At 41.4% G+C, this 25,690-nt stretch overlaps 1 protein-coding gene and 2 long non-coding RNA genes across 3 annotated transcripts; all 3 read left to right on the top strand.

The window, feature by feature from the left end:
* Positions 1-3,299, top strand: LOC308133844. The gene is made up of 3 exons (XR_013936746.1): positions 1-215; positions 1,086-1,191; positions 1,869-3,299. It is a non-coding gene; the product is annotated as an uncharacterized lncRNA (long non-coding RNA).
* Positions 3,300-10,272: 6,973 nt separating this feature from the next.
* On the top strand, positions 10,273-15,648 carry LOC308133658 (uncharacterized protein). Its single transcript, XM_080501123.1, has 6 exons — positions 10,273-10,469; positions 10,933-11,068; positions 11,491-11,666; positions 13,691-13,838; positions 13,929-14,051; positions 14,139-15,648. Exons 2-6 carry the CDS (start codon positions 10,954-10,956, stop codon positions 14,243-14,245), a joined length of 669 nt encoding a protein of 222 aa, XP_080357249.1. The 5' UTR covers positions 10,273-10,469; positions 10,933-10,953; the 3' UTR covers positions 14,246-15,648.
* Positions 15,649-23,071: 7,423 nt separating this feature from the next.
* On the top strand, positions 23,072-24,365 carry LOC308133717. The gene is made up of 6 exons (XR_013936743.1): positions 23,072-23,121; positions 23,231-23,263; positions 23,541-23,555; positions 23,659-23,733; positions 23,811-23,835; positions 23,946-24,365. It is a non-coding gene; the product is annotated as an uncharacterized lncRNA (long non-coding RNA).
* The last annotated feature ends 1,325 nt before the right edge of the window (positions 24,366-25,690 follow it).

Here is a 25,690-nt window from a genome sequence, read left to right as displayed (position 1 = left end):
CACGTTCCTGTGGTACCGGGGGGCGGCGTGCCTCGCCACCGCGGACAGAAGCGTCCACAGAGGGTGGCGGTCCAGAGCCGGCGCCGTGGCGGCGGCGGCAGGCGGAGGCCGGAGCAACGCCAGCATCGCGGTGGACGAGTACGGGACGCACTGCTGCGTCGCACGGAACACGCATGGATCCCAAACCAGCGCCGTCGTGCTCCGAAACTCAAAAGGTGGATATGACGTACACCAGACTGAGCGCCGAAAGCACCTGGAGTTAAACGCTTTCAAGTCACGAGGTTCCTTTGTGACCCAGTTGCAGACGAGACGACCGACTTTATAATAAGGGGGGGTGACAAACCCCTCATGCAGCCCAGGTTCATCTTGAATGTGCCAGACCAGTAGAGAAAAAAGTGCCACATCTTTTAAATTAATTAATTCATTTAAATGTTGATGGCGGCATCAGTTCACACAAATAATGTCCAAACCTGCAAATCATAACTGTGCATTCATGCTTTTATTGCAGCGAGCAATTCAATTCCAACAGTATAAATAGAAAGGAGAAAAAAAACAAAAACCTGTTGTTGGTGTTGGGTCTAATTAATGAAATTAATTTAAATCGTCTGTCATTTAAAAATGTCTATATTTAAAAAAAAACAAAAACCCAAACAATTACGATAGAAAATAACTTAAATCTCAGCATGAAGCCAATTTTGATGAAACCTTCTGATGCAGATGGTATGTCCACAAATCTTCTCCTACAAACTGTCGCGTTATGCGTCGTCTCACAAACGCTGTTAGGCTCGTTTGCTATCGATCTATTATTGTGTTGTGTTGTGTTGTGTTGTGTTGTGTTGTGTTGTGTTGTTACTCCTGAGAAATGAGTTAAAAAAAAATCAATGTTTGAAAACATCACAGTTTGCTTGGTGGTGTAGGAGGCTTACAGTATTCATAGTATTCCTTTTCTCTATAACTTCAGCTATAAAATGCATTAAAAAAAAAAAAGCTAAAAAAAAAAAAAAACGAGGTTACATTCCAGCTCTTTGAATTCCACATGTTTATTCTTCAGGATACAATCAACTTCTCTGCTTATCTGTTCACAGCGACAGTGGCCACGTCAGTCTCTGCAGCCAGTAAAGCCGTTCTCATTGCAGTGGCCATCGGCGTCCTGCTGGCTCTGATCGCCCTCGCTGCCATTTTCATATCAAGGTGAGACTCGTCATGAAACATAATTCAACTTGAACTGAGCAAAAGGACAAAGTCAGATCTAAAGGGGTCATATTATACAACTTTCCAACGTGAGTTCCACATGAGTCTCCTTGGTTCAAAAACATTGTCTTCAAAGTTTATTGCCCCAAATCCAGCTTCTCCTTGATTTTCCCTCCATTCGAATATCGGATCATAGGAGCTGCATTCAGAATCTGCTGTGTCTGTGTGAGCTGGACTGGTTCCGCCCACACACACCCATGTATGGGAAGAGGAGGAAGTACTTCCTCTCGTGGCGCCATGTGCCAGAGCAGAGCTGCCTAATTGTGGGAGGAGTCAAAAGGGAGGAGCCTACCTTGATTGTGATTGGCTAAACCTCTGATGACACTATATAGGGTTTGATTTCTGATTGGCTGGTTGGAGCAACACACATTTTTTATAAATTTAAATAATCCAGAGAGAGAAAAAGGACAGATTTTTTTCACTTCGTCGTTGCAGGTATGGGGACGAGTAGTACTGTTAAAATTCCTGCTAAACATTGCAGAGTGATTGTTGCATAATATGACCCCTTTCACAAAATGACACTTTATGAGCTGAAGCTTTTAGTTTAAATGAGTTATTTTCAAGAAAAATACTGACAAAGACTTGAGCTTATATATTTTCTCTTCTCATGTTTTCAGGAGACAGAAATCATCCAGACACCAGACGTACGTCCTCACTGCAACAACATCCGCTCAACCTTAAAGAAACAGTCTGACCTCGACGTATTCTCTTGTAAAGTGACTTTGTACCACATGAAAATGCTGTTTACATTTTTGCAAAAGCAACTCAGGAAATTTACGCCATCTCTTCCTGACGTGGCTGCGCTTGTCTTTAGGCTCAGTTAGATACGCCTTCGACTGAAATCAAGTGAACAGAGGGGAAAAAGAGGAGCAGTTGATGGTGGCATCAGTTCACACAAATAATGTCCAAACCTGCAAATCATAACTGTGCATTCATGCTTTTATTGCAGCGAGCAATTCAATTCCAACAGCATAATTAGAAAGGAAAAAAAAACTAAATACTGTTGTTGGCTCTGAGCTGCCTGATCACTTGATGTATTTTTGTTTATGTGGATTTTCTCAGCGCAAAAGCAAAATGCAGCTGAAATCAGCAAAATCTTTAACCATTAAGCTTTTTTTGTGCTGCATGACTGAACTAACAGATGTGAATTTGAATATTTCACTTCTTATGAGGACAACATTCTGAGTTGCTGCTTTCAGTGAAACTTCATTTCAAGACGTCCGTGTGTGTGTGTGTGTGTGTGTGTGTGTGTGTGTGTGTGTGTGTGTGTGTGTGTGTGTGTGTGTGTGTTTGAATAAACTCCTGCGTGTGATAAGAAGTGTAACACTGAGCAGAGCTGGAGGAGAACACAGGAAGGATAAAGACCAGGAGGACAGTGACTCCGACACCAGCAGGACTTTCATTTACAAACAAAAAGGATTTCGCTATTTAAAAAAAAATATATATATATTAAAAGAATGACACATGCTTGTCTTTTATTGGCTGGCTCGTGAAGGACACAGACAGCTAACATTTGTTTAAGTGGGTTACTCTCAACAACACCGTCCAAACATCAGCAAATAAACAATCCAATTTGATTAACGTGAAAAAAAGAATCTGACCTTATATGAGCATTTCAAATCTTTTGCCACAAGTGATGCATCACGGGAGCCATCGCCCAGTTCAAAGGCACATTTTAAAGAAATGTGATTAATTAATGAGGAAAATTACAAGTGTGGATGAAAACATTATTGCGCAACACCACAAATATCACTTATACACATAAATATCACTAATGCACATATTTGTTTCGAAAATTACTCTTAGTGGGATTGAAAAGAAAAGCAGGGATCAATTTGTTGAATAATGATGAAAATGATGTTAAAATTATATTTTTTTTAAAAGACATTGATTTTGATAGTACATTAAATTATAATATATAATAAATAATAAATCGCACGTATTAATGTTGTTTTCAGGAGGGAAATGACTCAGACGTACTGATTAAAGACAGATATTGGAAAGCGGCTGAAACAGTACTGCAGTACAAAAAGTTGCTTGTGTGCTGTTTGCAAGTTCTACACAAGCCTGGAAGTGTTTGTTTTTTCTTCCTTCGATGCATAAACATGCCTTCAGGTTTAAATGTCGTGTTTTTATCTCTTTGTCCTTTCTTACTTCAGCCAAATTTTGAGATTCTCTATCAGCCAACCTCTAGAATTCATAGTGTTCTGCTAATTTATAATCTGAATGACTTTCACATTCACACAGCGACGTTCTGAAAACAATGTCTGTTTACAAAGCAAAGGAAAACAAAACAGAGAAAAAGATGTAAGCACGATGATGATATATTTGTACTCTTCTTGTTATTGTTTTACATACTTATCATTTATTGTGTGTACTCTTTTCTTTTGCAAGTTTTATTGATAAACTGTCCACTTGCAGCTGTAATTTCGTCTTATTATCCAAAAAGTGATTTCTAACTTAAGCTGTCATCTAGTTTTGTATTTGATTATTGATCGTTGTTTGTAATCCGTTGATGGTGCAGGGTCAACACAACCAGCAACAGCCTTCAGACGATTCCTTTTTCCAGTTAGTTGTTTTGTAATAATTATAATAGTTCTTGTTTGCTGCTATGGATAAATACAATTGAAAGAAAACTAAAACTAAGTTTAGGTGCAACTCGCTTGACAATTTCTTAAGTGCGAGAAGCTAAACTTTGATGCAAATGACTGCAGAATTCAGCTGAAGGCGATAAAGCCTCCACCAAAATGTACATGCTTAATATCAACTGAAGGGGGCAGCACATCCTGACGTAAACAATGGACTCTGTAAGTTAAAAAATTAAACAAACAGTCAGCAATTGACAATTTCTCGAGGTGTGATATTGATCAATCATGGTTTTTTTTTAAAAGAATTATAGAACTGAGATGGCCAGGGTTTTGCTTTAACTTCCATCCATTGAACTGAGAGAGAAACAAACACTGTCTGCTGATATTTTCTCCTCTGAAAAGTCACTGTCTCACTAATAAACACACTAATACCTCAATTCTGCGATGGAATTAATAATACATCTACATACAAGGACAGTTGCAGCGCTGCTGTCTGTCCCTATCCTGCTCCCTGTATTTATGTTTTGTTGTTTTTTAAACTCTGCACATTGGGGGTTTAATTCAACTGTCAAGTTTCAGGTTCAACTTTTCCTGCTCACACATGTCGTCCTGCATGACTGCTGCAGCTTGCATCCCCCCTCAGAACCAGTGAAGCATTTGCAGTTGACTATATCACACTTTGTGACTGAAACAGACCACAATGTAATATTTGTGCACATTACTAGGACACCATATTTTAACTGTTTAGTTCAATTCAATTGAATAGTTGTTGTTTTTTTTCTATTGAGCCAAATACAAACACAGTTTGTTTCCATACACTTGTACAGAGAAAATTCAACACAGACAATCAGTGTATCAATGTGTTTTTCAATGTTTTCACCTGTTGACTGGCGGCTCGTTTTCATAGTCAGGGTCCTGAAAGAAATCAGTGATTAGATGTGTCGTAAACGTCTTTTTTTCTCATGAAGGTAAAATCCATCTCACCTCTTTGTCAGGCAGGGAGTTGAACCAGCGCCTCCTTTAGGAATGAAACAAGAAAATGTCAAACTAAACTCCCCCCAAAAATTACACATTTTAAATAAGTGATCACTACCTGACGTTTTCATAGTCGTGACTGTGCCTCTGAAACAAAACACAATAAAGTCACATGTTCAGTAGCTCAATATTTTCACTAATAAAAAAACAAACTGAGTCAGACTCGTTACCTTTTTCTTTTCTCTGGAGTTACACCTCCTCCTTTTAAAGAAACAAACACATTCACAACATGAATGGAGGGCATTACCTTAACTTTATGCATGTATATATGTATATAACATTCACTCACCACACCCAAATAAAAGCCAGCGTGAGCAGCAGAAGAATGGACACTTTGGCCACAATCCCAGTGAGGAGGATGAACCTGGTAACTGATCAGGAGGAGAAGAAAAACGAGGTTCTGTAGAAGAACGAAAACCCACAATAATCCAGTTTTTATTTATTTGGCAAATTTTTATTTTGATCTTATCTTATTTTACTTATTGGTGAATGGTGCAACAATGAGCACTTGTTTAGTCTGTCTGGGGTTGTTTTTTTTGTCACTTGACCAAGTATTTGCCCAATGACATGTCAAAGGCATCATAAAGCTGCAAAAAAGAAAAAAGAAAAGAAAATTACCCTCAGGTCTGAATGCAGTAACCTTGATCTTGATGATTCATTATTTACTCTGTGGGGTAACTTTTAAGAGACGTGCCCTCAATCCACCGCAGGGTTCTGCTCTTCCTTCATCCTTTTCATTCAAATGAATTTGCAACACTCGGACTGTAACGCCTGAGTTATTTGAATCGTTTATCGTCCCTACATACTCACTGCTGTTCGTTTCCACAGTGAGCAGCACTGCGGTGGAGTTGCTCTCCCCCAGGCCGTTCCAGACCTGGCAGAAGTAGAGTCCGGCATCAGAGACGTCCACGGACGGAAGACGCAGCACCTGTCCAGAGCCCAGCACCTGGTGCCGGGACCCGGACACGACCCTGAACCAGGCGTGTCGCCGGGCCGCGGGGTTCGCCACACTGACGCAGGTCAGATTCACACTCCGGCCCACAGTGGGGACACCAGAGGGGCTCACCTCGACCGAGACGTTGAAAGGAGCATCTGTGGGAGAAATAAACGGCTGCTATCTCCTCCTCCACTTGTTCATACCAAAGTCCAGATAAAGAACATTGTTCTCATCGAGAGCATCGGATTTCGTCTACTTACACTGAACCTCCAGACTCACGGGCCGCGACTGCGCCGATTCCTGACCTTCCGCTGCACACGCATATTCCCCAGCGTCCTCCGCCCGAGCCCGGAACTCCGTCTTAGCTACTCTCTGTCCATCTTTGAACCACACCGTGCCGGAGAGTGCACAGTCTGTTTGGCACTGGAGAGTCACGTGGTCTCCCGCGCTTGCCCTCCGAGGAACCGCCCGGGCCCTCAGCCCTGACCATCACAAACGGCGGCGTTATGAGGAAAAGCCGGGAAGGTTTAAAAACCGAAGAGCAAAAACTCGCTTCACCTGTGACCGACAGGTGCGTCGAGGCTCTGCTGCGCCATCCGTACTCGTCGGTGTCGAACCTGAAGTAGTAATGTCCGGCGTCGCCCTCCCGCAGGTGGTGGATAGCCAGGTTGCAGCGGCGCCGCCGGTCGCCCAGATACTCCGAGCGGTTCCGATAGGACGGGAGGAGCGAGAGCGCCACTCGGGACCATTGGCCGTCCCTCAACTGACCCTTGTACCACTCCGCCTTCGTGACCACGTCCCCGGCCGGGTAGCTGTAGGAGCATCCCAACTCCACAGACGACCCCCTTGGAGCGCAGTAGCTTGAGTTTTCGAACGTGATGGAGCGGTCGGCTCTCTGAGTCCCCGCTGAAAGGTCAGGAAACATCCGGCGCTTCATCAGCTTTACACATCCACCAATTAAAACACTGCCGTGAAAAAAACTGAATTCCCTCTGAGAGTAATAAAGTAGTTCAAATCAATCAGTCAATGTATAGCCCTTTACAATAACCCAGTGGTACCCAAAGTGCTTTACAACAAAGCTATAAAAACAATATATTAAGAAATAAATACAAGAATAATACATAAAAACAATAAATAAAACACAGATGCTGACTGTGGGAGGTGTGACGGTGCTGCACGTTGGTAGAAGCCTTCGAGAAATTCATAAAAACAGAGCATACATAATAAATACACTGCCCTAGACAGAGTTAAAAGCCAACCTAAAAAAAATGGGTTTTCAGCTTTGATTTAAAAATACCGAGATCAGTAGTGGTGCGAATGTCGGGGGTCAGTTTGTTCCACAGTCTAGGAGCAGCAACAGCGAAAGAGCATATAATGATATAGACTAATGTAATTTATATTTTAATTTAGTTCAGACTATCTGTTAATGCTTCTCTTCTACTCCCAGTTAAATTCTCTCACTTTTAAATATATTCAAATCCTATGAATTAACCAACATTTATATTTTTGTAGTATTTTACTACAGTTTTATGAATGTGCATGCATGCGTTTTTAGAAATATTTGTATGTATACGTATTTTACTTTAATCAATTTGACTTCCGTGCTTCAACCTTGCATGTGACACAGTGGTTAGTGCTCTCGCCTCACAGCAAGAGGGTTGTGGGTGCAAATACTATCTGGGTCCTTTCTGTGTGCAGTTTGTATGTTCTCCGTGTGTGTGTGTGGATTATTTCCACAGTCCAACAACATGCATTGATCATTTTCTGAAAATGTGCAGAAACACTGATACGTATTTCGTACTTAAAGTTCGATTATAGATCTCTCCTTCTGAATCAGGGGCCATGATGAAAGTGTGTAAAAAAAAACGGAAGTTAAAATACAACTTCTCAATTCTCGTGCCATTTATTGAGAACAGTGTGATTGCACACACACCTAAAAGTTACCAAAGAAAATCCAGAAATCCCAAAACATCACTGCTGCACTGAAGGCTCTCAGTTTAATGCACACAGTGAAAGATGTCAACAGGTTTTTAAATAACTGTCACAGAGTTCAAACTGAAAGTTGGAAAAAAAAATGAAGAAGATTGAGGTTGACCGGGTTGCAAATATTTAGATTTCTGGAAAGTCCCCGCAGTCGTTTTTGCATTATCGCGCAAGAGCAAGCGCCAAATAGACAATATGCTCCAGCCGAAAGTATTTGCACTATAAAGTGGAATAACTACCAAATTTAGACTCAAATTCAGTTCCTCTTACCCGGCTTCAGAATCAAAACGAGCAGAACTACGATCATCTCCTCGAAACACAGAATCCTGCGATTGCTTCGAGATCTGGAGGTTTTTTTTATTATTCCTTTTCTTAACAAAACACCACCTCTCCCAATAAACAAGGGCAAGTGGCCCCGACAAGCCTGATACAGTCACAGTCTGCCAGCTGATTGGCTTGGCCGTGGTGGGCGTGGCCAGCGCTAATGAAACAACAGCTCATATGTGCACAACCTCCAAATCAGGAAGTCGTGGCTCATTCTGATTCTTATCTTGGCTCCCTTCTGTGCAGATGGTGTGATGTTGTGTGTTTCTAACCTTCAGGCGTGATCTCGGCCAACTTTAAGCATCTAACGTCAGAGCGCGAACTCCAAACGTGAAGCTCAACAATGCCAGACGCTCGTCATCGGGTGCAGCCTCCCGAGAGCTAAATATAACCCCGACGACATGGAATGCATTTAACAAGTGTAACTGTAAATACATTAATTGTTTCTGTTCACACTCGATCAGGTGTGTCAAGCATAAGGCCTAAAAACCAGCCTGTAAGAGGCTCCAGTCCGGTTCCTCAAACCTCCAAATGGTAAAAATTCCAAAGAATGCAATGATTCTTTTTTTCCCCAACAAATTACTTTAGAGTATTTGAACACAACGCAGCAATCAATCTGGGGAAATTTGGCTTCCTTTTCAAACTACCCTGCTGTCAGGGTGATGTTTGTAAAAAATATACAGTATGCAACAGCTAGAGGAGGAGTACTACTAGTAGTAGTAGTAGTTGTTTATTTGGTCAACTAAATACACAATGCAACAACAGAAAATGCAACGACAAAGAAGAATAGAAAAACAAAACATAAACAAAGCGTGAGGTTCAAGTTATTTTGTCTAACCCTGGACATAATATATGTAAAGCTTCTGCAATTGAAACAAATACTTGTATTTTCTTTGCCCTTCCCGAGAAACCAAGTAAAAACTGTCCTCTAAGGAAACACAGATATTTCTACTCTCATCCTTCGATTTTTTTTTAAAAGAAATGATGGTTGATGTTATTCCACAGACTTAACCCTCTTACTCTTTTCACCAGAAGGTTTCATTCAAACTGGCGTTATGTTGCAATAGGCATTTTTCAGCAGTGATTGTTTTGTGAAAATATAGACATTTTCATCAAATATACTCTGCGACACGACAAAGAAAAAAGCTTCAAGTTTAGAATAAAGGCACCATTATTTGTAAATAAAATGTGTTTGACACCCCAGGTCTAGTTAGTATAAGACCAGGTACTAACAAACGTTTGTTTTCCATTGTAGTGTGATTCTTTCGAGCATTTATTGATTGCTAGGCTGCAATTTCTGTTATCAAGGAGTCCAGAAGGAAAGAAGCAGTTCTATAGTGTCATTTACCCCTTTTAGGATCTTAATACTTTGCAAATGTTTCATAGGTATTCAATACGGGAGTATATGTACGGTATGTATGCTCAGATTCAAAAAAATACTCTGTGGCTCTAATTTGAATTAAAACGATGGATGGAATGATGGAAGGAGCATTTCTTCTCCTTTTCTGACAGCAACAACTCAATTCTCATGTTTTTCACGCAGACTTGGACATATTTGAAAGTAAAATTGTGGAGCCCAAGTATTTCCATGTCTTTCTCCACGACTGAGAGCATCACAAGAAGGAAAAGAGGCCAGAGGAATACAGAACACAGAGGAGTGTGCTTGTGCTTGGAGATATGTCATTTAGATGACATTACAGTCGGTGAGTTATTTATAGGCCAAAATTCTGCATATAGTGTGACGCAGTGTGACTCAGTGGTTCGTCTGAACTCAGCAGGTCAGTGATCGGCCGTCCCGTGTGAAATTTCCTCTCACGGTCAACAAACGCGTTGACTTTTTGACTCTTGAATGTCTTCGTAGGATCCCGAAGCTGAACCCTCACGAAACCGTCAAGTGTAACTAATCCCACAAAATGTTTGGACAATGGTGGAGGTTAGGATCTGGGTTTAGGGTTTATAGGCTACATAAAGAGAGAGAGAGAGAGAGAGACAGAGAGAGAGAGAGAGAGAGAGAGAGAGAGAGAGAGTCTGGCTGCTATAATCGGTTTGGGTTGGGCCTGCAGAACCTGTTTGTCAGTTTTTACAAGAATCCACCTTGCAAATCAGGAAGATGACCAGATTCTCTCAGCGGCTCCGGGCGAGCGAGAGGATGGCGTGAAGACGCACACGGAGAGAGTAAACAGAGGAAAATCGTTTGAAAGTTTTTTGGGGTGCACCGATTTGCGTCACAGCCGAAAGGACTTTGAACCACGGAGGATTTAATTTGAAGGATTAATTCCCAAAGAAGAGCCATTATTTCTTATCCGGGACACTGATCCAGGAGCTGCTGGGGAATTCCAGTGCATGTTGTGGTCGGTGTTGATAAATTACTATTATTTTATTTTCTGGAGGGAACAAGATATCAAACTCCATTCAAAAACAACCTCATTTGGATAACTGGATAGGGAAATCCTCAGGAAACAAATGTTGTTTGTCGATTCATTGCTTCACAGTCAGTGATTTGACAAATCCACCACTTGACAGTTGTCATAATATTATATCCACTTTGATTTAGAAACTCAAATATTTTGACTTACTTTTAAGTAAAACTTGATTCTTTCTGACTTGTGTGACTGAAACCTGTTTGTTTACTTGTTAATTTACTCATATTACCTTTAGTTTTCCTGGGTTACATTACAAAACCCCTTATAATCATCTAAGTTAGTTAATTACTGTACATTTGAGATCCACAAATATTATTATTGTTGTTGTTATTGTTGTTGTTGTTGTCACATTTATTGAACTCCTTTTCATGAGCGTTTTCAATCTTCACAGGTTAACCAATGGAATAAAAAAATGATCAGAGGTAGACTGGAATTGACGACGAAGAAGGAAATAATGAGGCTGAGGAGTGTTCCACGTATTTCCTTGCTGCTTCTGGTCGTCCTCCACCTGGTCCCGCCGTCCTCAGGTAGTTCACCACGTCTGGTCTTCAAACACTGTGTCTGTGCTTCAGCCTCTCGGTGTGAGAGGGAGTCGTGTCTTGTCATTCTTCTCCCATAAAAAAATCTTACCTGACAAGAAGCCAAGCAAAAAAATGCAGAGTTTCAGTTTGACTCGTTGGACTGTCGTCTGAGAGCTTTCGGGTTTCAGGCTGAATTCCTTTTTAGGGATTGACGCAATATGGGTGGATACTTGGTTTAAGTACACTAGAAGATTCCTCTCAGCTTTGACAAAAGATAAACATTTTTCTGTTATCACAAGCTGGATGTCATACCGATCTGTGTTGTCTCGATGTGTTCTTCATTTTCTTTCTCTGATCCCTGTCTTACATGTGGGCCTCCATCCATCCATCCATCCATCCATCCATCCATCCATCATCCATCCATCCAGCTCAGGAGGCTCCTCCAGCTCAAGTGTATCAGACCCAGCCTGCCAACGTGACGGCGGCTCTGGGAGAAGCTGCGGTGTTTCGCTGCGGCGTGGTGACGAGGTCCCCGAACGTGACGCTGTCGTATGGGAACTACAACCTGACCTGCCCGGGGGATCCTGTGGCCCTCGTCCCTCAGGTGATGAGCACTGCCACTGCACTGGAACACGACCTTATCAGGCCTGAACCGGTGCAGCCACATACTCTTCTTTTCAAGGGTTTTACTCAAGGTTTTCTTGTTGTCTTTTTTTTTTTTTTCCGATCACAAACTTTCTGTTTGACACCCCAGCACAATACATTATGAAGGGGCTTTATGCATGTATGTATGTATGTATGTATGTATGTATGTATGCATGTATGTATGTATGTATGTATGTATGTGTGTGTGTGGGTGTGTGTGGGTGTGTGTGTGTGTGTGTGTGTGTGTGTGTGTGTGTGTGTGTGTGTGTGTGTGTGTGTGTGTGTGTGTATGTATGTATGTATGTATGTATGTATGTATGTTTGTTAAATATGGTCAGATAATGTTTGCATATGTTGAATGATATGAATAGATTAATATAGAATGATAAATATATGACTAACTAACTAACTAATTAACTAACTAACTAACTAACTAACTAAATAAATAAATAAATAAATACATTGCACTGAGAACAACAGATGATATGAGAATTCTTTGACAACGGCTTAGAATTCCAATTATGTTGGGCTGATTAAAAAAACAAAAAACAAAAACAATATCAATAAATCCTACAAAGTCCACAAGCAGCATTTTGTGTTTGTGTTTACCGTCACTTTCTGTTGTTAGAGGGTCAGGAAACTGTCATTTAAAGTGTTGTTGTTGTTGTGTGAGGCAGGCAGGCGAACTTCATTTGAGTAGTACGTTTTGAAACAAGGAAATTCAAAGAGGCAAGGTGATGCATATTTATTTTTAGAGCGCCATTAAGACGCAAGGCGTTCCGCAGTACTTTACAAAGAAATACAAGATTAAGAGGGTTAATCTTAAGCAACTAAGATTATGAAATACGATTAAACAAAGTGATTAAACAACATAAAAAAATCAGAATAAATAGAGTAACGCTCTATTAGGATAAACGTAAATAAATAAGTTGAGTGTATTGTTTACATTCTGGACAAACCCAAACAACCTCCTCAGCATCTCAAGCCTTTTTTTCCACATAGCGTGAAAGAGAGTGTGGGCGTCAACGTGTATCCCGCTCACACGTTAACACAACTGGTTCCCTACAAAGTGTTTAAGTGGAACAACCAGAACGCTAGAACTCTGTTCTGTCATACAACAGTGGTGACAGAGGGCCAGTCCGGGCTCCACTTGAGGTCAGACTGTATTATTGTCTCTATGTCACTTCCAGTCCAGGCAAACACACAGAGACAGGCAATCACACACACACACACACACACACACACACACACACACACACACACACACACACACACACACACACACACACACACACACACACACACACACACACACACACACACACACACACACACACACACACACACACACACACACACACACACACACACACACACACCTATGGGCAATTTAGTGTCACCAATTGACATGCATGTTTCTTTCAACCATCAGAGGAACCCATGTGGATATGTTGGGCTTTTCTATTTTCTCTATAAAAGCAAATTGGAATGACTGTAATGAATTTAAAAAAGTCTTTTTTTAATAATAAAAAAAAAAAGAAAATGTTGAAAAAAAACAAAAACAAAAAAACCATCAGAGGAACCCCCCCCCCCCCACAGGGAGAAAATGCAAACTTCACACTGGAAGGCCCAGCTGGTATTTGAACCCTTGACCTTCTCACTATGAGGCAAGCGTGCTCACAACCGCCCCACTGTGTGGAACAAAAGCCAAAAATTAGATCAAAAACAAAGCTGACCAGAGGAATCAATGACGGGTTGCAGCATAAAATGATTGATTACTAAAATACAGCAGCAAGTAGAAAAGTCTCTAACTTTGCTCCAAAGGAAGTCGTGGTTGGAGTCACAGGAAAACCACGCTTTCAGCACGTTTGCAGTGTCGAATCTCCTCGTGTCGTTAAAATTAATCCAAACTTCATTCGTGCGCAAACTCACCGAATTTGCCCACGCTCATATTCTCTCTACTCCGCCGCGCTAACCCGTCAGGCGCTCTATGGGAGCTGTGAGAGTCACCCGGGAGAGACGGTGGCCGTCTGGACCGTCAAGGGCACGTCTTACTCAGACAATGGCACCAGAGTCGCTTGCATGCAGCCGCTGGACTCCACCGTTCTCGTCGCCGTGCTCCACGTTTTCGGTGACGTATTCAAATTCCCAATAACTTCCCGTTTCCTTTTTTTTTTTTTTTGGTGAAGTTTTAACCGGCTCCTGTCTCCTTCACATGTAGACAATGGACTGGACTACTTCATCCTGGTGGGCTGCACCATCGGAGGCTTCTTTGGCATCCTGCTGGTGTTCGGGTTGTTATTCATCACGCTGCAGCGATCGGAGAGCTTCCGGAGGTGCTTCGGTGAGTCCTGCTGTGAGGTAACGGCCCGGAAGAGAAGTGAATAATGAAATGATTGCAAATTATTTTATGTCGTTTCTGTTCCGTTAGTGGGGAAAGAACCAGAAGAAGACATGGTGACGGTGGTAACAAAGGACGAACAGGACGAACAGGAAGAAAAGGAAGAAAAGGAAGAAAAGAGAGAAAAGAAGATATAAGGAGAGAGAGAGAGAGAAAGAGAGCGAGAGAGAGAGAGAGATGTCAGGTTGTTTACACAACGATGTTTTCAAGTGAAAACACAACATTTTCATTGTATTTCGGGTGTCCAATTACCGTCCACACTAAACAACACCGTCTTTTTTTCTTCCTCTCGTTCTTAAAATAACATTCCGTCCACACCTCACTATGAACATGGCCCAAAACAATGTAGTACATGTACCAGGCCTTCAGGTGGCGCTGTAACTCTGCCACAGAAATACACCTAAAAACTGAGAAGAAGACACACAGCATGAAAAAAAAAATCATTGTATTGGAGGATGTATCTGGCCTGCAGTCTGCTATTGTTGTTGTTGTTAAGTGACGTTGCGGAGACGGTGGAGATGACGTCATCGTTTTCTGCAAATGTGCATCTTTTCCGTCCTGCCCTGTAAAAGCTGTGGCGCCGTTTAATAGTTTGCCACTCTATAACCCGTGTTTAAAAAAAAAAAACGGCTCCGGCTCCGGCTCCGGCTCCGTTTTTTCAAAACGTTTCCTTGTAAACTGGAGACTTTTCTGAAATCAAAATGCTAAAATCATGCGGTTTCACTTGAGACTCTGTCGTGTAAATTATGCTTCATTTGAGCTTTTTCTTTATAAAGAAAAAAATGTAAATGTCAACACAAACAACTGTTTATTAAGCTTTGATTCTGTTTTCATGATCTGTTGCTCTGATCCTTGAATAAACTGCCTCGTTCAAGGAAAAGTACATTAAATTATGACGCCACATCACCGGCTTCATGCATTCATTGCACCCTGTGTACAAACTGTTTTGTGTTTTTGTGTTTTCTGAGAACGTTCACTTGTCAGACTGCATCAAGCATTGTTCCAAAAGCACTGCTTTAAATTACTTTTGCTCCCTATTTCAACCACTTGAAAACAAAACGCTGAGTGACCGGAATGTTCAGCCATGTTGAGTGAAGAAAACTGCTGAACACTGAGGACCAGAGCTGAACGTTGTGCTTGTAGACAGTCTATTTTACACCAGCAGACTGGAGATATAAAACCCTCTGACTTGGGTTGCAGATAAATCAAAGTTACTGAATGTAACCTTTGCTTTTAGTCATTTTGGAGAAACACTTATAGTAATGAGACTGGTACCGAGCTCTGTAGCTCCCCGTCGCTACGACGACCTGGACACACAGTGAAGCACGTGAGATGGCGTGTTGAGTGTTTTTTTTTTTTCTTCACATTTACATTGTGAGTGAAATCATTGTGAAGTCTTGACATGAAGATAACAGGAAGTCTCTCCTCTGCAGTTACCAAATGAAAACTCAGGGGTGCATTTCTGATTCTGCTGTTAGTGTTGTTAATGCACTTTAATCTTTCTTTCTATGGATGTTTTGTCCCGCTAAATGTCTCTATATCCGTCAATAAATTCATGTAAAAAAAAAAAAAAAGAAAACAATGTGTGTTTTTAAATTTCTCAAATATCTCAGTGGGTGTGTTACGGGTCAAGACAGGATGTTGAAGTTTAATGTGAAAGTCAGAGAGGAAAAGATGTATGTATGTCAAATGAATGCTTGACTTAGTAATCTTGTTTGTTTTATGTTTTTCTTAAATATAGTGTCGTATAGCACAGCATAGAATAGGGCAGCATTGTACACAATACTCGAGTATTTATTTATTTATTTATTTACTTATTTATTTAAAGACTATACTATACTGTACTATACTATACTATACTATACTATACTATACTATACTATGGCGAAGTATAGTGAACACTGTACAGTACATTAAAGCTTGGCATAGTATAGTATAGAGTAGATTAGTATAGTATAGTACAATATATTTTATTTATAGTATAGTATAGTATAGTATAGTATAGAGCAGTTTAGTATAGTATAGAGTAGTTTAGTATAGTATAGTACATTATGTTATATTTTATTAATAGTATAGTATAGTATAGTATAGTATAGTATAGTATAGTATAGTATAGAGTAGTTTAGTATAGTACATTATATTTTATTAATAGTATAGTATAGTATAGTATAGTAACAAATAATAAATACATTTGTTTATTATATTAACGACTGAATGGAAATGATTTAAAATACAAGGAACCGCTTTGGAATTGAAAGACTTTTTATTTCCATTTTTCCATCAGAAGGAAATCCCATCACTGATCTACTGGGATTTTCACACACGACTACCAACTTCCTGTAGAGATCACAGACAAAGGGTGTAAAAAGAAAGAAAGAAAAAGAACGACACCCAGTGAGTGATAGTTTTCTGGGTGAAGAACATTAGATGATGCCAGAGGGCAGAGCAAAGTGACCAGGCTGCGTACACGTGACAACAACAACAACAACAACAACAACAACCCTCGAGGATCCCAACAATGGGTTGTCAATTATCACTGGATATGTGGAAGTGAAAAGCAGAGATGTAAAAGGTGGCAGGTTTACATATCTTTTGCTGCCGCCTAGTGGTGAACTCCACACGTGATTTTCAGTTCTTGTTAATTTTAGTGTGAGCTCGCGCTCCAGGGGTCAGAGCAGCAGGAGGTCAAAGGGCAGAAAACCTCAGAGGTCTCAGGAAAAATCTGCTGGACACGGCGAGACACTGATGTGCCTTTTCCTTCACAATGTTTTCTTCACATCAAATCATGTGTTTTGGAACATGTTAATAATGTCTATAATAATTTCTATTATATATCTAATAATAATAATAACAATAAAAAAGAAGAAGAAGAAGAAGAAGAAGAAGAAGAAGAAGGATGGAGTTCTTAACCTTGATGTTATTGTAATGAAACCAAATCTTAACCCCTAACTCTCTCTCTCTCTCTCTCTCTCTCTCTCTCTCTCTCTCTCTCTCTCTCACACACACACACACACACACACACACACACACACACACACACACACACACACACACACAGAGTCAGCGGGAGAGAATTCTCGCTCGCCCCTTGTTAGGAGCGTTATGTTGATTCAGCTGCTCGCCACCAACACCTCAGAGTTCACTCCTTCATTGCGTTCTGACGCCTGGTTTCTTCATAATCTATCTCTTCAGCTCATTTCTCATTAGTTTAGACAAATAATCTTCCAACTCGGTCCAAATCAGGGCGTCACCCGTTTTGGTTCGGGGGCCAAACCGGTGAACTAGTGACACGATAACCTTTTATTTGAACTTTTAAAGGCTTTCTGATGGAAGTGGCTATATCTTTGCAAAAACAAACAATTGCTCCTGAAGAGTATTATAATCTAGAAGCTGATTATAACGTTCAAGAAAGACACTTTCATTCCGGCCCCTCAGAGGACGTCTTCCGGACAGTAGTGGTGTTTCAGTCAGGGCCAACAGTAACAAAATACAACCCTTTACCCCCTTCCACATTATGTCCTACAGTAAACATGCAATGCAAATCCAATGTAAGGCCACCAATGTGCATCAGTACTTAATCCACACCAACGTGACAGCTGATCAACAACCACAGCCAATCAGGACGCCACTGTGCAGCTTCGCCATCACATCATATTCCAGTGTTTCCCACAGGTTTGTACGGAGAAGGAGGGGGAATCTCGTGTAGAAGACATAGGAGATTTGAGCTCCAGAAATTAGAACCAGTCGTCTTCTGGATAAAGTTGCTAAAGTCACTAAATTGATTCCAGACACAGATTTCAGAATCACTTTTTAATTCTTAAAAAAAATAAAAAATAAATCATTTTTGACAGGGCTAGCAGTGCTAGCAGTGCTAGCCCTGTCAAAAATGATATAATTCCACTTGTATCTTTATAAATAGTAGTTGTAGTTGTAAAATCATTTTCCAAATTTAACTTTTAGTGACGTCTTTCCTTTCCTGTGGATTTATTTACCTGCTGGCTTCGTTTTACTCTCATGTCTGTGTAAAGAAATGACCTGTTCTCAGTCCTCCACTGTTTATGGACAAACAGCCTGAATTACCACTACAACAGAGACACGCGCGCGTGTGTGTGTGTGTGTGTGTGTGTGTGCGTGCGTGCGTGCGTGCGTGCGTGTGTGTGTGTGTGTGTGTGTGACCTTCTAAGTTCCACACAGACAGTGAAACACTACACCATGGCAGAACACTCACGTCTGAAGAAGAAAAGGGTTGAACTAAACAGATAAGTACTAGAAGTTAAAGTATAAGTTCGGTTAAGCCAGTTAGTAGTTGTGTCAAAGGATCGACACACACGCTCTTGCCAAGCTTTGAATGATCTCGGGTCTAAACACATCTGTGATTTACTAGCAGAATAGGAAACATCCAGACCGCTGAGGTCTTCAGGAAGAGGTTTACTAAGTGTCCCCAGAGTCAGAAGAAACAAGCTGAAGCAGCTTTTCGTTCCTTACAGTCCTCACCTGTGGAACAAACCTCCTGCCGACAAATTCACTTCTATTAAATCAGGACTCAAAACACTGTTATTTGCTAAAACCTTCCATGATGACACACAGTCTCTCACCTAAAGACAATTATATAACAAGAATCCAGCCAAGACACATAGGAATGGATTGAAACCATAGTCTTTATGTTGAGGAAAGAATGTAAACTTGCCCTTTAAACTTTATATTGAATGAAGCCGTCAGTTAAACTGTGGTCTCCTTTACTTTTGGTCGTCACTTCAGCTGCTTTGTTTACTGAGCTTCAACAGTCGTCAACACAAACATTGTGTCACTTTTACTGCTTTGGAAAAGGGAGAACTGATTAATTAGTGTGTCTCATCCATCCATCATCCATCCATCCATCCATCATCCATCCATCATTCATCCATCATCCATCCATCCATCATCCAGCCATCCATCCATCTATCATCCATCATCCATCTATCATCCATCCATGTTACAGTCTTCCTCGCTACAGTTCCTCTCATTTATCTGTAGAAGAAAAACAACAAACAAACAAACAATCAGTGCCACATAAAATTTCAATTGTTAAAATTGCACTGTATTTTAACAATTGAAATTTTATGTGGCACTGATTGTTTGTTTGTTGTTTTTTGTTTTCTTATCGTGAATTGTCTTTTAAATGTTGACAGCGCACTTTCTGAACTCTTTTCCAACGTGGTTCCCAAAACCACAAATGGCACAGAAACTTGAAACTTGAAGAAGTTGTGCTGCCGAAGGAAAACTTCATCCAGAGCTTTTGTTTTTATCAACGTCTCCAGATGAAAACATTCTCTATCTTAAATTACTGTAACTGAGAGAAAGATAATCATAAGTCCCGTAACTCTGACATGCAGGGAAGCGTGTGACCTTCATTTAACTTTGCATAGGAAGATACAGGCACATGGTTCCTCTGCATGTAAAGAGGCAGGCGGGCGCAAACAGTGTTTCTCATTTGTCTTCGTCTCGCTCATTTCCATGAAGACATTTGATGAGCGGTAAACACTTGATAAGAAGAAATTCATAATTTGATTGAAGTCAAAACTATTTTATCTCCGTCCTGCCGGTCTGCTTCTTTGTCACTGACGGCCCTTCTATCTGTCTATTATTGTGTTATCACTTACACACACTAGTGTGTGTGTGTGTGTGTGTGTGTGTGTGTGTGTATCCCATCTGTCCTCACCCTTATCATCTTGTGGAGAAGCTGATGCTCGTGCCTCGGCTTTTTCCAGAGTGTGACAGAGGAATATATAAATAGTCGCCGCTGTCGCCACCGTCTCACACATTTCTGCAAACACAAAAACTCGTAACTCCAAAAGACGCTCACAAGATCACCTTTACACTTTTAGTGACTAAACACACTATACTTTGCATTTCAAATAAAACCTGTAGCAGTTAAACGATAGTGGAATAACATAACTCTAAGGTCCTCACTTACTCACTCATCTGGGTGTGTGTGAGCGGGTCTGTATGAGAGCTGAATGTACGTGTGAATGTTTAGGTTATTCTGTATATATGGTATGTCTGCTGATATGAATGCGATGCTGAATGTGAGAATGGCTGCCTGTGTTCCATTGTATGTCTACTGTGTGTTGACTGTAGCTACACCGCAATTTCGTTGTACCATATTCAATGACAATAAAGCTTCTTACCTAATCTAATCTTCCCTTCGTTCGAGTAGAAACTTATTATTATTAGTAGTAGTAGAAGTAGTAGTATTATTATGATTACTATTATTATTAGCATTGTTGTTATTATTATTATTATTATTATTATTATTATTATTATTATTATTATTATTATTATGTAAAGTGGCCAAATGCTCAATCAGCCCAGACACATCCAGGTTTGTACAGAATACCTTGTTGTGTGGAGTGTAAAATGAGAAAACTTTGAGTATAATTTCAAGTATCAAGACGTTGGCCAGATTTAAATCTAGAATCCTGCATGCTGCAGGGTTTTTCTCCAGACAAATTCAATGATCCCCGGTGGAAAAAAACTTAAAACCTGCCGAGCAGAGAGCCCAGAGGCCGCGGTAATGACTGATCCATTATTGTTTTAAGCATCCCAACTGCTTCGGAGTTCTGAGCACGTCAAACTCTGACAATATACAATGAAAATGTAAGTGTTAAAGTCATGCTTTGTTTTCTCCTTTTTCTTCACAGCAGCAGGTCGTCCTGCAGTCTGCAGCAGGTTTTACAGCCCTGACCGGAGGACATGTGAGAGCAAAGACATGCAAACGCATGTTAACGTCGTCTTCACCGCATGACTGATTGCATTGTTCTGATATGCAACTTGAACACTTGTGTGAAAGCCTCACCGGTCACCTGGATGTAAAAGTGACTTCACGGGCTGGCCACTCGCACACAACATTGACCGAGGAAAAGAATTTATAAAAGGCGGATAAAGACAAAATGTCATTTCATTTCTGTTTACAATGCCACGAGTAATATAGAATCTAGATTTCTCGATGTAAGATGGAATCGAGCAAATGTCCGTGGATTAAGTTCGTTGGACGAAAGTGAATAAATGTGGCCCAAGGCCCAAGGCCACATTTATTCACTTTCGTCCAACGAACTTAATCCACGGACATTTGCTCGATTCTGTCTCGATGTAAGACAGAATCAGAATTCAGAATCCAGAATCAGAATCAGAATCAGAATCAGAATTAGAATTTATCGTTCGAAAGTGAATAAATGTGGCCTCTCGGGCCGCAGTTCGTTATCCCCGTTGCGACCGAGTCGGCGAGTACTAGTGTCCTTCTTCTTCTTCCAGCGTTTACGGATCAACACTGGCGCCCGTGGCGGCTTCCCTTGAGCAGCCATCTTCCAACCCCCCCCCCGCATGGACACGCACAAATGTTTATACCCCAAATAAAGAGGAGGAGCCGGTCAAAGTTATCCAGGTGAAACAGAAGAGACGGACAGAGTCTCAGGACATTCTCTCCTCCACTCCCTAGCCAGCGACTCAGGTAAGGTCGAACCCAAGGTCTGCAGAGCGACGAGGTCCAAAGGGTCACTCGTCTCCGTCGTCTGAGTCTCTATTCGGAAAAACGGCTCGACGGTTTGTCCGGTGCTGCCGCGCGACTGCTTTCTGTCCTTTCTCCTTGTTTGTCATCCAGCCGCTTATCGCTACTTAATCGTATATTATTTGAACATTAAAGACAAATGACGCTGTCAGTCGAGCCTCGCTAACGAAAGTCTAGATGTAGGAAAGACGAAGACGAGACGGTGGTTTTGACCTCGTTCAATGACAAATGCTGAAATGGCAAAAAAAAAAAATCAAATGATGTTGTAAAAATGTCGGAATGAACGTGCGTCTCTCTCTCTCTCTCTCTCCCCCCCGCCTGCTGCTCTTGTGTTATCTGAGACGTGACGAGGCCTTTGAAAGACAAAGGCCCGTTTGACCTTGACTAATGGCGCAACGTGAACTGATACCGCGCTTCCAGAAGCTTCTGACTTAAAGGTCACGGTTGAGGATAATGGTCACTGCTGCATCCGTCGTACCCCGCCGCTGATCCTGACCCTTTTCTTTGTACGCGGGAATGTGGTCCTCGACGACCCTCAAACGCCACTCTGAGTAATAATTAGCTCCAAATCAAACAGAGCAAAGGGAGGGAAACAGATAGTCGCAGCAGATCAAGGAAGGTGGTCCATTTTCCAAAACTGTCCAAGGGCGACCAAGGTCAGCTGGAGGTGACCGTGAGTTTAACTCCCTCCCTCAGACTCTTTAGATCTGAAACGACCGCCTCAAAGAGTTTTGACCGATAACAAAACCATAAAGAAGAGAATCTGGGGGTTTTTTTTCCAACTCAAAACAAAACAAAAATTCTACTTTAAAAGAGACGTTGAAGCCACTTGATTTTGACTTTTGGTCATCGGTGCTGTTGAGGATTGATATTGTGTCTATAGAATGAGAGGTTGAGGGCAGATCGCTCGGTTTGGAATTTATTTTCACCCTGTAAAGTGTTTTGCTGCACAAAATATGTGACGCAAACAAAATTTGACTCGTCGACCGAAAAATAGACGGTAGTGAAAACGACCGCACGCAGATCAAACGTGAATTTGTTCTGTTGTTAAAAAAAAAAGAAACTCAGCAACTCTTGGAAAACGGACCGCAAAGTAAATGCAAGTGTGATTAAAAAACAACGCGCCCTCTGCCCCGGAGTTAAAAGTTCTCCGCCGCCCCCCCCGCTGGGTTTCACCCCGTAACAACAAACCTTCCGCTGTTTACTCTCCAAACACCCACAATGCCTCCCCGCCGACCCCCCCGCCGCTCGGGGTCGTTCCTCCTGAGGAGCGGGCCGGCCGGGCGCTGTGTCGCCTGCGTGCATGTGTGTGGGAAACGAAGGCGAGGGTGATGGGAAACGTGTCTCACCGTCTCTCTCTCTCTCTCTCTCTCTCTCTCTCTCTCTCTCTCTCTCTCTCTCTCTCTCTCTCTCTCTGTGTCTCAGTGGTGCCAAAGATGGGACATCTCACCGCCGTGGTTTTTGTGGCAGGTAAACAAAACAAAACAAACAAGCCATTGAGCGTGACGCCATACACCACCAACAACAACAACAACAACAACAAATCCTCACTTTGTGATTCTGTCCACTCTTCTTGCAGTGCTGTTCTCCCTCGTGGTGGAAACCGAAGCGAGTAAGGCCGAAGCTCCGCTCTAACGGGATCCGGTCGGTCGTGGAACCGGTTTGGAAATCATTCGACGCGTCAAGTTCTTTGGCCACAAAGAGCGACGACTAATATGAACGATTCCAATAGAATAGTTGTTTGTTAGCGACTGAGAGGAAAAGTAATCTGCTGCGTTTTAGTCCCTCGGGAGATGCGTTTTGTGTTTTGTTTTTTTAGATAATGCTAAAGCATGTAAATGTGCCGTTAGTGTCATTAATGTTTCTTCTCTCTATTCTTTTATCTGCAGATCCCTTTGTTTACAGTAAGTCCACACTTTCTTATCTGATTGTCAACAACGTGCAACCGCCCCCTTTCTTTTTTTTTTTTTGTCATCTTGACCTGACACCAAACTGAATTCTTACCAGACTATGAGAGGCTACGGATCGCCGGCCTGATCTGCGCCAGCCTGCTGGTGGCCGGAGGAATGAGCGTTTTACTTTGTGAGTCACACGCATGAACAAACCCCCCCCCCCCCCCCCACAATGAATGGAGATTAAACACCGGTTTCTCTTCACAGATAACAAGTGCTCGAGGAACAACAAGTAAGGCTTTCATTCATGTTTCAGTGCGCGTGAACTTTCTCTCTCTTTTCTGACTAAAGCGCCCTCCCCCCCTCCCCTCCCCCGCTGCCCCTCCTTTCATCTCTTTGTAGAAAAGGGGAAGATGACAGCAGTGAAATCTGAGATCTCTCCCGACAAACCGGTTTGGACCAGGAGGAAGAGCTGAGAGGCTGTAAGGGGGTGGAGCCGGTGGGGGCGTCCTGTGAAAACACACCTGTACACACCTGGGCCAGAATGTTCCAGAGGATAACGCCGTTGAGTTGCAATAAAACGACACCCACTCCAACCCGCCGGCCTTCTTCACGTATTCTTTATTTTGTTCTTGTTAAAGCTTTGTGCTGATGGGTTAATTTTCGTGAAAAATGCCTGTTCTCAACATATTCTAACGAACACATATGCTTTATTAGTTAAATTCTTGCATTGTATTGTGCGTAACTCCTAAAAGAGTGCGTATAAATGAATATGGCGTCACCGTTCTGCCTGTTGCATGCATTGCTGTCTGATTAATAGTTGAAGCTTGTCTAATAATAATAATAATAAAAAACCTTGATGCCTCCAAAATAAAAAATACATTTGATAATCCTAAAATATGTTTTGTTTGTCAGAGCTATCATAGATTACTCTGTTTATTACCCTTCACGGTCAATATTGACCAGGAACAGTGCTATAGCTTTATTACCAAGCCAATTATGACCTGCACTCCAAACTCGAAGCCGGAGTTGATATTTAACACTCCTGCAGCTATTCGTCAATGAGCAATGTCAATTATTTGAAACATTTGAACATGGTGAATTTATTTAAATGTCAGTTAAGTGTACACTCAACAGCTCAGCCATAAACTCCCCGTAAAGAAGTCACGCTCAGTTTTGCTCGAACGTAACGGAAACGTTTTAATGCAGCGATATGTTTATTTCTCACTCTGCAGTCTGAATAAGTGAAAATGCATTATAATAAGAAGTGTTCTTATTATAATCTCCTGAATAACATGCATACAACATTTTATTCATGTCAGTGTCTCCAAAAGCCAATGACAGTAAAGCCAGTGACAACAGAAAACCTTTTGTTGTGCTTTGGGTTGTCTGTTCAGACAACAATGCTGCTCGGAGCCTCTGTAAACGGAACTTTTCAAAAACACTCCAACTCCGTATCTGTGGAAACAGCGGAAAACGCAGGTTTTTCCAAAGCGTTCCAACTCTGTCTCCATGCGAATGGCAAAAATTATGCTTTTCTGAAATGCTGCTACTTCGTAGCATGGCGATAATTAATATGATTGATCATACCATATGCGATTAGATGAAATAACAACAATGGCGTCCTACTGAGAGTCATGACTCCCAGTCCATATTTCCCTGGGACTTGGTAGTTTTATAGTTGAGAGCCACCAGTTATAATAATCTAACTTCATTGTTGAATATGTTTATAAGGTGCATGTGTCTCTGGGTGCATGTGTGTGTCGTTTCTTTACAAAAACAACCAACAGCACAACAACAACAACCAACTAGTGGCCCGACATGGAAATGACAATGTTTTCAGTGTTTCTGCCATTTTCTTGTAAACTAACATAATTTTCAAATCATTGCAGGATAAACGCGAATATTTGTTTTTGTTTTTTTTAAAGAAAGCTAAAAAAAAAAAGAAGCCAAAAACAAACTTTGAGAACCACCGTGTTAAATATGTTATTAGAGCGCTCTTATTCTCTGTCTAAAAGAGGTTCTTATTTTGAAGACGCATACAGGAAGTTGTTTTATGGTGTTCCTCATGTGCTCATGGTCACGGCTGCTGTTCTCCCGTGCTACCAAGTTGTCCGACTAATAAATATGCTAAGCAAGAGGCTGAA

Source organism: Blennius ocellaris (assembly GCF_963422515.1).
Source record: "Blennius ocellaris genome assembly, chromosome: 8".
Classification (NCBI taxonomy): Eukaryota; Metazoa; Chordata; class Actinopteri; order Blenniiformes; family Blenniidae; genus Blennius; species Blennius ocellaris.
The sequence above is the reverse complement of the archived record's forward strand: the minus strand, read 5'-3'. Positions and strand labels throughout refer to the sequence as shown.